The sequence below is a fragment of the Trematomus bernacchii genome, unplaced genomic scaffold (assembly GCF_902827165.1).
Source record: "Trematomus bernacchii unplaced genomic scaffold, fTreBer1.1, whole genome shotgun sequence".
Taxonomy (NCBI): Eukaryota; Metazoa; Chordata; class Actinopteri; order Perciformes; family Nototheniidae; genus Trematomus; species Trematomus bernacchii.
The window spans coordinates 5539494-5551059 of record NW_022988050.1 but is presented as its reverse complement, the minus strand read 5'-3'; the positions used below and the strand labels follow the sequence as shown (position 1 = coordinate 5551059).

At 42.8% G+C, this 11566-nt stretch overlaps 1 protein-coding gene across 50 annotated transcripts in view; it reads right to left on the bottom strand.

Moving 5' to 3' along the window:
- Positions 1 to 1446: 1446 nt before the first annotated feature.
- The window catches only part of LOC117473764 (alpha-tectorin-like), a 38113-nt gene continuing 27993 nt past the window's right edge, over positions 1447 to 11566 (bottom strand). For 49 of the 50 annotated variants that reach the window (XM_034119579.1, XM_034119583.1, XM_034119609.1 and 46 more), the window contains 21 exons: positions 11249 to 11527; positions 11070 to 11165; positions 10770 to 10938; positions 9678 to 10078; positions 9008 to 9584; positions 8329 to 8912; positions 7574 to 8123; positions 6890 to 7488; positions 6572 to 6729; positions 6042 to 6442; positions 5702 to 5898; positions 4992 to 5387; positions 4598 to 4881; positions 4227 to 4510; positions 4000 to 4119; positions 3182 to 3366; positions 2913 to 3073; positions 2559 to 2810; positions 2217 to 2376; positions 2025 to 2127; positions 1447 to 1928 (listed from right to left, as the gene is read on the bottom strand). In XM_034119579.1, coding sequence (XP_033975470.1) covers positions 1837 to 1928; positions 2025 to 2127; positions 2217 to 2376; positions 2559 to 2810; positions 2913 to 3073; positions 3182 to 3366; positions 4000 to 4119; positions 4227 to 4510; positions 4598 to 4881; positions 4992 to 5387; positions 5702 to 5898; positions 6042 to 6442; positions 6572 to 6729; positions 6890 to 7488; positions 7574 to 8123; positions 8329 to 8912; positions 9008 to 9584; positions 9678 to 10078; positions 10770 to 10938; positions 11070 to 11165; positions 11249 to 11527 — 6048 coding nt within the window. In that variant the 3' untranslated portion in view covers positions 1447 to 1836. The remainder of the gene's footprint in view (positions 1929 to 2024; positions 2128 to 2216; positions 2377 to 2558; positions 2811 to 2912; positions 3074 to 3181; positions 3367 to 3999; positions 4120 to 4226; positions 4511 to 4597; positions 4882 to 4991; positions 5388 to 5701; positions 5899 to 6041; positions 6443 to 6571; positions 6730 to 6889; positions 7489 to 7573; positions 8124 to 8328; positions 8913 to 9007; positions 9585 to 9677; positions 10079 to 10769; positions 10939 to 11069; positions 11166 to 11248; positions 11528 to 11566) is intronic. The other variant, XR_004555057.1, reaches the window with a different exon arrangement.

The window sequence follows — 11566 nt, the reverse complement described above, 5'->3', positions numbered from 1 at the left end:
TTCAGCCATAACAAAATCTAAACAAAAGGGTCTAAACTCTAATATGTTGATAACTTAAAACATGTCAACTGTTGAAAACGGTGTCTTGTCAACGTCTTGCCCATATTTGTGGTGAAAGGCTTGTCACCCTGGGATGTGGAGTCTTTTATTGTTCTATTGACTACAGAGGTCGCCAATAGGTGGCAATATTTTGTTGACCTTTTTCATTCAATCAATCAGTACTAAATACTTCACATCTAAGATTGAACACTTCGCTGTTGGCTGTTCACGGTGTTGACAAGTGGTTTTAGTAGGACCATTCTCCCCCACTTTCCCTGACAAAGCTTATTACATGTGTGGATAGATAATGAAACTACATCAACTGCAAATGTTGACTTTACTTGTACGTACTGTTGAATGTTTCTTTGATACCAATTTAAAAAACTTCTGAACTTCTTTCCCAAACTGTATGTACAACTTTGAAGTAGGCTAATTCTATTCAAATTGAATTGTCCTACAGTAACTTGTGTATACCTGTTAAGTAACAAACCAAACTTGCCATGTCATCCTACTGTACATGGAGCTCAGGATATCCTTCAAAGCCTTGGCATGACATTAGATTTGTCACAAGTTTTTCACTCAATAGAGGATGCCTGCTAAATAATGGCTTGGAGATATCAGTATATCAGTATTTCCTGTGACAAGTCTCCGTTTCTGTCTCGGATTCTTGTTCACACATTGAATCTGGAAGCCAGCAAATGCCACATAAGCCTATAGGGATTAACCTCCCTATAGCACACTGTCACAGGAGCTAAACTATTACATGAGAAAACCAAAAGTGATCAAACAATGATTCCAAAATAAAGTCGGCCCTCTAGCACAATTGTGAACACATGTTTTGAATACAGAAGTAGACCATGAATAATAAGATTACACACTTTTTCTATTAAGCCACAAGATGTGAAACATGATCTGTAAAGTAATCTCGACATCATTTACATGAATTGACAGTAATGGACTGGACACCCTCAGTTCTGGGCCATGTGGTGTTGGACATATTGCCCCTCTTTGAAGTCCTAAATGTACTTTACAGCCATACCAAATGACAAATTGCATGTTGTGGGTGTGTGGCAAGTGTTATTATGTCTACTGTAAGTCTTATCCCATACTATTGAGGACACGTTGACTGACAATGATGAATTTCACCCTCAAAGAGAAGACACAGAGGATATCGTCTGTGTCGGCCTTCACACCCGGCCCTACAAAGGATGTTCTCCACAAAAGAGAGAAACCCGACCTCCTAAATCACCGGCAGCTTCTTTCATGTCAAATGAGAACCATCCTGTATTAATGGTTTGGATTGTGGTTATTGTTACGTGTATGTCTCCTGCACATAACATGAGTTTTCTTAACTACTCCAAAGTATTTCTATATGCTTCTAGTCTATTTAAATAAATATCTCCAAACTTTGAGTAGATAGAACTTTATTCAGAGTCAACAATGTATACGATATGATTCACATTTCACACATAAATGACTTAATTGATCATTTGTAATCATGATTATAATGGATTGAAAAGTTGATTTAATCATAGTAATCATAATCATAATAAGATGTATTGCAAAAGCCCAGAGGATACAACTGATAAACAGTATACTTCATTCAAAAAGGTAACAAGGATACATTAATTTCATTAAAAAAAGGCAACATTTGTATTTGATCTTATGCTGCCCCCTAATGTTTTAAAGAAAAACCACCACAACTTTAAACCTCAGAGAGGAACACCAATAAGGAGTCATTTACAGGGACTATATTTGTTGTAATTTTAGAATAGGAATGAATCATCTTTGATTAATTTAGGTCAGAGTTTTGGCTATAAGCAAACCCAACAGCAAGGTCACCAGTGAGGTCAACAGGCCGGAAGCACTGCTTGCTTTCACCGTCCGAACTGCAAGAGAAGAACCACAGTTTAGATCAAATGTAATCATCCAGCTTTGTTTCATCAAACGTATGAACATTATGCAAAGAGACAAAAAAGCTTTACCGTGGCGATTTGGCGCCATCATTAGAGGTCCTAGTGAGATGTCTGCAGTATCATGGTAGGTTACGTCCCTCTCAACGCGCCTGTGGTGACCAGGGTAGCAGTGCTGTAGGAAAAGAAACATTAAAGGCTTGTGTTGATGCAGCCGTTGATCATCTATCTAATCTAACTGCAAACACACACAGTAGTACTTACAGCTGTGCAGTTGTTGTGTCTCAAAAGACACAGGTGGACCTGGCAATGCAGGTAAATGGATGAGAAGTTGGTAAATGTGAACATCCTGAAGGAGAATCGGGACACAGTGGAGAGGCCATTCTGAATCAGCTCTACTGTACCATCTGCGGGGTTAGGACACCTGGAAACAGCAAAGAAAGCAGATGTTAGAAGACGTAAACAGGGTTGAATTGTAAAAGAGAGGATGGGTAGAGAAAATGAAAATAAACACATCTAGGACAAGTTAATTATTTTCAGACTTTGGCAATGAATAACAAGTGGTCAGTGTTCTAAAAAAAGATCAAATGGAATTATCTGATTTACTCTGCGCTGAGGAGATCCCAGCGGGTAGGGTAGGTGGCCAGGTTGACCGGTGTTGCCCAACAACTGTCCACAACAGTGGAGATCTGGCTCCCATCGACGCCTTCTGTCCGCACCTCCACATACATAATCTGGTCGATTTCCATTTCTATGTTCCTGCTGCTGGTCAGGGGGAAGTGGAAGGCAGGGTCCTGGTAGGGGATCATTCTCATATGATACTGTCCGTGGCCTGCAGGAAGCTTTTTACTCACAATGCTACAACAAAAAAGGACAGATATTGTCAATACAAAAAGGACTGTGTTAATTGTGCTAAGTTACAACAATTAAATCAATAAAACATGCAGATGGTGTTGTCACCTCTCTACAGGGTTGATGCCCACATCCATAGACAGAGCTTGGTTCAGAGGGTAAACACAGCAGAATAGCAAATGAATGTTCCTCTGGCGGCTGATTAGACCTTGATGAGGGTCCACGTCGCCCTGGATGGTGTTCTCATACGTGAAATGGGTTCCGTTGCTCTTAAAAATAGGAAAAATCAAGTAGTTGGAATTAGTGTTTTGTAGAAGAATGATATCTTAAATCTTCATCAGTCTGTTTTGAATGGCATTAGAGTCTATGGACTATACCTTCAGAGCTGTTCCACACAGGTGGTTGTTATTGTTGAAGTTAAAAACCAGTCGTCCGTCATCCAGAGTCCCGGTGCAGGAGTGGTCTCGCAGGTGGAGGGCGCCGGAGTGGAAGCCGGCTTCGAACAGCTGGCAGCGCGAGACGGACATGGTGCCTGAACTACTTTCACAAATGATGGACGAGTCTATGAAAGAAATATACAAATAAATACACATATTTCTATAGTTTTTGATAAGCTAGAAAACATTTGAAAGCTTTACATATTGTCTGAAAAGTTTAAGTAGTGACAAATGAACAGAAAACAGAGTTGTGAAGGGGGATGTTACAGAGAAACACACGACTCAAGGATAACGTAAAAATCCTATATGTTTATTTTGGACCACCAGTTTGAATAAATTGATCATATTCTGTGAGAAATCCAGTTTTTTTCTATCTATTTTTTGCAATATCTGAGCCTTGGTTGCCATTGTTGGTGCCAGAAAAAAATACAAATTGCCTTAAGCTGCTGATCGCACACCTTTTTCAACACTGCAACTTGTTTAGCTCCCATACACTGTCAGTGGTGCATGAAGATCATTTTTAGTTCAGTGATTGGATCATTTTTTCCTTAGTGCACCTTATGAGATTAATACAAGGACCACCCATTTTTAGCAAAAGTACTGTAATTAACCTAAACTTGAGAAGATCCTGTGCTTTTGTGTTGATGTATAATACATGAACAAGCTATTGTAATATGTAGCATTGTCTACAACTCCTCTTACATTTCACTTTCCTTAGCTCAAAATGAAAGCAGGGTTTAAAGAGGAGCTGTTCTCACCGTAGCTCTCATTGTTGGCCCGATGGTGGTGTTCATCACAAAAGCAGCCGTACACACCATCCTTCTCACCACACCACTCATGCTCTGCGCAGTCCAGATGTTCACAGGGGTCTGACTCAGCTGTAGAAATAGTGGGAAAAGAATGAGACAAGAAGGGATAAAACAGAAACAAATAATTGATTTCCACATTCATTATCTTGGCTATCCATAGCACAATGAAAACCTACCACAATGCAAAGCAGAGCGCCATTCAGGGATGTTTAACTCCAAAACTGAGCAGGTTCTCTCGTAGGCTGCGATTGCAGAACACAGCATGCCATTGGCTGGAGTGTAGAGGCAGAGATCATAGACACAGGAAGTGTAAAACGGCTGAGGGTCAGAGTGCAGGTGACAGGCACTGAATGGCCCGCTAGTGTTGGTGATGACACTACAGAGCTCAGAGTATTCTCCCCTAAAGGTACAGTCGTTCAATCCATCTCCACCCCCTGTTCCTCGATCGGTGGATCCACATCTGGAAAATACATTACAGGTTTTAAAACTTTGGCTGGCTTTGTTTATTTTTCAACACAAGTTTCTTTTGTTTTTAAAAACCGCTCACCCTGGTTGGCTTTTGGGCGACTTCCAGCTTTGTCCAAATTGATTGTCATTTTGTGCCGGTGTGCCATTGGGTAAGACTTTGTCATCTGAAGAGTCACTGTTGAGATTTCCGCACATCCCAGTGACTCTGCTCTCATGGTTGTTGTTGACTCTCACCAATAAAGTACTCCTGCCATCAAACTGGACTGCCAAGTCCATTGCATTGACCTCTATGAAGTGTCCCTGCCTTTGTATATGAGCTAAGGTTCCTGCAGTGCTGGGAAGAGTCACCTCAATTCCATTTATCTGGAGGAATGAGGGAGGGGGATTAGAAGTGAAGAGGTACTCATGATATGCTATTATTACACCAGGAAGAAATAAAAAGTTGTTCATCTTGAAAGTTATTAAAAGTGTACCTTAACTCTTTTGCTGGGTCCAATCGTGATATTCACACTCTCTGGTTGATTTGTGAGGTAGATATCCACCTCAGACACAAACGACACACGGTTGTTCCCTCTGTGATTGTTGGTGGCTACGACCTGAAACCCTGTGTCATCGGTCCTGTCACTCACACTCTCAGTAACGATGTAAGAGCATGTGCCCTGGAAATGAGCCAGTGCCCCATCAAAGGTCTTGTAGTGAGGGTCCCCCCACACAGTGCAAGTAGACATTGCATCAAAGCAGCCCAGCTCTCCATGTCTGATGGTGCAGTCTTGTGTTGGGGTGCAAGATACAGCAGAGCAGCGCAGGTCATTGGGAGCATGGCATTCACATCGCTGGGAGCAACCCTCTGTCCAGAAGGACTCATCAGCCTGGAATAGCAAGACAGAGCCACATACAAATTATAAAATGTTTGCAATTCTTACATTAAAAGACAAAAAGGCAACTGAGAGGATACATAATAAGTGTAGCACATTAAAGTAGCACTCATAGGTTAAAGTAATCTGTTCATAAACATGGCCACTATTGTCGCGTTGTTCTGGTCTTCTCTCTGCACAAGTATTGCATAATTACTTGTTTGTTTGTCATTTTAGGCAATGGGATTGTGACAGCCGTGACTAAGAAGATTGATGGATCATTGGTACACATATCTGGTGTTTTTTTCATTAACGGTTAAATGACTTACATTGTAGTAGAAGCCATTGTATTGACAGCCACATCTTTCCACAGGTACGCATCTTGTCCCACTCCTGACAAAACCTTCATCACAGAAACAGCCCTCGGAGCAAACCTGCTCACAGGTGGCATCAATGTTGCTGGCACAGGTGTGGCCACAGTCGGTACCACACAGCTCATAATGAGTGTTGGCGGGACAGTCGAGTCCTTTGTACGTGAGAAAATAAAATGATGGTTGCCAGCTTTTGTGTAGATGCAGTAGATCAATATACTTTTTCTTGGAAGACACTTCTTTGATTGTTTTATTAGGCTGCTTGGATGGTAAATAAACAACTTGAATTTTGACTTACTGCAAGTGGTGTTGTCTCTCCAAGAGTAGATCCGAACATTAGCAGACTGACAGGCACTGACGTATGTTTCAACTGCCCTACATAGAAGCTCTCGGCCTCGATTTCCCGAGATACAAACATCAAACACACAGTCATTGAAATATGGCACTGGGTCCACTTGCTCATGGCAGAAGCTGAGAGGGCCGTCAGCTGCTCGAATAAGCTCACATTGGGATCTTGCTGGTCTCTCATTGGCACATCGTGGGCAAGAAGAACCACACCCATCAGTGCAGGTGTAGTTGCTTGTTACTTTCCAACTTGCCCCGAATGCTTGTGGAGTATTGACCATCATTCCAGATGGGGTGTGAAACTCATCATTTGGATTTCCATTGAAGTTTCCACAAAGTCCACATGTTTTCCCTCTGATGACAAAAAACATCCAGATTTAAAACATGTGTTGATAGATTGATGATACATGAGTCTCATAATTTCGATAAGATTTATTTTGAACAAAAACATTTAAACATGGGCTTCAGTATATTTGGTGTTACCTATAACTTGGCGGTACAGAGATAGACACTGTATACCGTCCATCGTACATGACACTCAGGCCAAAATCAGCAATGAGAAATGTGCGAGATCCACTTGCATAGATAGATATGTGACTATTATTCAAGAGAATAGGTAGGTTTTTAGTCACTCCATTCACCTATAACATTGGGGAAAAAACGAATTAAATGGCATAGATTTATATTTGCCTTGCAACTCTGTTTCTTCTTAAAAATAAAAGCATCAGTGTAGATTAAAAACACATGTATAGGAGTTGATTGATAAAAAAAAATGTTGATAGTTTTAAATCTGTAGCTTACCTGTACCACACCTTGGCTTCCACTTGCCATTTGCACCCGATAGCCCCACACATTCACGAATACTTCAGCTGTGATTGAAACTTGCAACCCTCTCCAAGGCTCATTCCTCGCCTCCACTGAAAATTGGTGGAGCTCATCAGTTTCATTACAAGGCTTGGCCAGAACATAGCGGCACGTTCCCTGGAAGTCAAAGGCCTTTCCATCGAATGTGAGGTAGTGAGGGTCACCAGAGGCATAGCAGGTGCCATGAGGGTTAGGATGGCATCCAAATTCCCCCTCCACCACCCGACAGGACTCCTCAGGACTGCAGGAGTTGGGGGCACATTGGACTGCCCCAGTAGTGCCATTACAGACACACGAGCTCTGACATTCTTCACTGTCCCAGAACCGTTCGCCACCTTGACGGTAGCGTCCTTCGTGATAGCATCCGCAGGATGTTGGTGGCACGCACTGGTTGCCATTTAGGACGAGACCATCATTGCACTGGCAACCCTCCTGGCACACAGTGTCACAGGCAAAAGGGAAAGAGAGGCTGGGGCAGGCGGAAGGACAAGAGCTGTCACAGAGTTCATAATGGCTGTTTGGAGGGCAGTTTTGCGCTAGAGAAAAACAAAGCAATTCATTTAGTAAAATAATTTATATAATATCAAACACATCTATAATAACATGAAAAAAATGACTTACCACAGTGAGTGGATATCCTCCAGTTTCCTAGGTCCACGCCCTTTTGTTGACACATTATTGCATAATCCCGTAGGAACTCACATAGGGCTGCTGCTGGATCTATAGAGGCTCTTGTGATCTCCACACATGCATCAACATGCTGCAGTGGGTCCACCATGGCCCAACACTGGGCAAATGGCCCATGTGGTGAGTGAAGAATGCTACAACGAGAAACCGAAGAATTGGTTCTGGAGTTGTTGTGATTGCTTTCCACACAGTGTGCAGCCAGGGAGCCGTCTCTCCAACTGTCCCCAAAGTCCTGAGAGGTGTCAACCTGGACGCCATTTGGTGTGCGGAACTCGTCATGTTGGTGACCATTGAAATTACCACAGAGTCCACCAAGTGAACCATTGTAGATACCAGGTGCAGTGACACGCACCAAATGAGGCCAGACTGTTTGCACTGTCACACCAAAGGCAGTGCGGATGATGATACTGTGAATGCTGCTGTGGTAGATTTGGATTCTGTTGGAAGCTGAGCTGTAAGGGAGTCTGATCTTCTGACCATCAACCTAAAGGGCCATTTAAACAGCCATTGTCAGATTTTATAAGTGAAGTGCGTTTCAGTTTATATAAACAATAGTTTGTACCTTTTTATGCGTTATTCAAAACATGATTGCAACATGCTAGACAGAAGAAATCTTATTTTTCAATAAAGGTTCTCTTGTGTCACAACATTGCTTTTAATTAGCTCTTAGAAATATATGTGTGACTTACCAGAACTTTGCTGCTACCTGTCATTTCAATGGAGACTTGTGTGCCCTCTGCCTCAAACTTTAGCACCCTGGCAAAACCCTGTTGTCCTCTGGGCAATTTTTCTGCAGTCACCGCAAAATGTGGGTGACTAGACAATCCCATTACTTTGGCAAGGGTCAGTCGGCATGCACCAGGGTACTGGTACGTCAATCCATCGAACGTCTGATAAGACCCTGGGCCCCTTGTCCAGCATGTGCCATAGCTGTCAGGTGTGCATCCTCTTTCTCCCTCCTCCACCCTGCAAGACTCTAAGGGACCACAACCATGGGATTGGCAAGTCATGGAGCCATAGCTGCACCTGCATTGTCTCCCACAGTCCTCGTCCAGGATCACAGTTTCTCCAGAGCGGTAGTATCGGCCCTCAAAGCTGCAGCCACACTGAGCATGAGGGACGCAGACCCCAGCACTCAGGATGTAGCCAGCATTGCAGATGCAGCTCTCCTGGACAGGGAGAGGGCAGTTCTGGGTAGAATTGGGATTGACACAGGTATCTGGACATCCTGTGCCCTGGGACACGAAGTGGCTGTTGGACGGGCAGGGGATTTCTAGAAAAAAGGAAACAACATTCATCTTGAAATCTTGGACACTTACTGTATACCTGGAACATTTTAAGATATAATGTTGATTGACACAGACATACCACAGAAGCCTTGTCTCCTCCAGCTTGGCAGCTGTACGCCATTCTGCTGACACTGACTTGCATACACATTGAGGGCTTGGCACAGAATAGGTTGGTAGCCTCCTCCTATACACAAATCCTGCACACAGCTTTCCAGATAGTTCTGTGGGGGAAGTTGTTGATGGCAAGCAGCAAATGGTCCAGAAGTGCTCGTAAGGATACCACAATGAGCGGGATTGCTGTATAAAGCTGTCTGAGCCGCAGTGCACCTAGCGCAGTCCAAGCCTCCACATCGGGACCCACAAGCAGGCTCATCGTTTCCTGATGCTTTCCAACTGTTCGCAAAAACCACATCGGAGCTCACAAGCTCGCCTTGGCGGGTTCGGAAGTCATCCTCGGGATGATTGTTGAAGTTTCCACACAGGCCACATGTTGCATTCTCGTAAGTGTGGGGTAAACGAATCCTAACATAACTATTTGTGTCATAGGACACCTCCAAGCCAAAGACAGTGCTGATGGTCACAGAGAAACCTGACTCATACACCTGGACATTGCCATTGGAAAGGGAGATCGGAGTGGCTGCAAAGTTTCCATTAACCTGTAATGACACCAGCAAGCAGAAACAAAGTTGTACAAGTGTGAACTAAAAAGGAATATCACAGAAAGTTGGGATTCAGTTATTTTTGCTTACCTTAGCCATACCACGATGTCCTTTGACCAGCTCGATTGTATCATTATAGACATGCACTTTGACCAGTCGTGTCCAAGCGACTCGAGTGCTGCCTCTGTGCTCGTTCTTGCCCTCTACTCTATAGTAGGGCAACCCACGACCACATTGCTCAGAGAGAACATAAGTGCAGGTGCCCTGGAAGTGAAACACTTTGTTATCGAAGGTATAGTAATGTGGATCACCGCTGATGGTGCACCTGCCTTTCTGCACTGTCTGGCAGGAGAACTTAAAGGCAGTGGGTCTGCAGACTTGGGAAAAGGAGCAGGGCTGGCTGTGACACTGCAGGCCTGTCGAGGTGCACGTGCATTTCTGAGCACAGGATCTGTCGCTCCAGAACGATTCACCCTGCTGCACAGTTTGACCTTTGAAGGAATGAAAAGTTTCTTGAAATTCATTGAATTTTAAATGCAACTTCAGGGCATTTTGACTTGAGGCAAAGCTGCCTTTTAACTTTTTAAAAACAATTTTTTAAATCTACTCTTAAAACACACTTCTTCTCCCTGGCCTTTTAGTCAGAGCGGAGCACGACTTCCTGACTTTTCCCTGTGTTTTTTTTTTTATATATCTGTTGTAATTTATTGTCTTTTATTGCGATTGTAGTAATGTGTTTTTATGATTGTAGTATTTATTACATGTACAGCACTTTGGCCCGACCAAAAATCGCTTTTAAATGTGCTTTATAAATAAACTTTGATTTGATTTGATTTGATTAACTTGGACAATGCATGGTCACGGTCAACAGCTTAAACTTAACATTCTCACTGTAGAGGCCTGTACATCTGGTTTATGATGGACTAATTTGGCATAAATATATAAGTTACAATAAATGAAATGTTTATATTATTGTTTATTATTACTTGAAGCTTCACTTATTATCCCTGTCACCACATTAAAGCAGTGCAGTGCTTAACGCTCTGCTGTTTTTGTTCTATAGGGTTTAATTGTTCTATAGTTCAAGAAGCCCAAATAAATCCTCAGACTTCTTCACGGTTTAGTGGTCACATGCACAAAAGTAAAGTAGGTATGGTGACCACCCTCTGGTTCTGCTTTTACCATTAAAAGTGCAGCCGCGCGATCCATGGTCTGTCCGGAAAGCCCAGCGACCGGCTACATTGACGTTGCTGTTCTGGCGGAAAACTAAGTAAGTACTGTTCGATCCATTGTTAGAGAAGGATCCAGGGATGGAGAAATGATGAGTGGAGTTGATTGTGTCATATCCAGCCTGGAAGTACATATCACAGATAAGGAAATGTTGATATTAACTGCATTTGTCATTTTCCATTAAGATTTGAGAAAGGCATGGCAATTTCACATTTTCATTAGTACATTGTATATAAATTGTATGTCTCTAACCTGTGCTTGGCGAGTTGTTGATGCTATTATCCCATAGTTCATTAACACAAATGAGTAGCGACCTCCAGAGATCAAGACTGCTTGGACCGTTGATCCCTAAAAATGTTTTGATTATGATTATCATAGTGAATATAGTTAAAAGTTAAATGTATTCTTCCATTTAGAACAAAATGACTTACTGTTCCAGTGGTTGGAAAGTATTGCACATTAGACCATGTTGCAACAAAGACCCAGTTGGCGCTGAAGTGTAACCCTGGGAAGTAGCTATTAATGTCGTGTGTGGCTTGTTGGAGCACTGTGCCGCTGGTGTATTGATGGTAGGAGATCTGACCCTGCACTCCGTTGTCTAAATCTATCCAGAAGGGAGCGATTAGATCTCTGCTCCCGTGCATTGGGATCCTTTGAGGTGAATATCTACTCCATGATGTGTCAAAGGTCAGGTGGCCATTGTGGTTTACCTGCGAACCAAAGTAACAGATTCAGGACTCAACAGCATC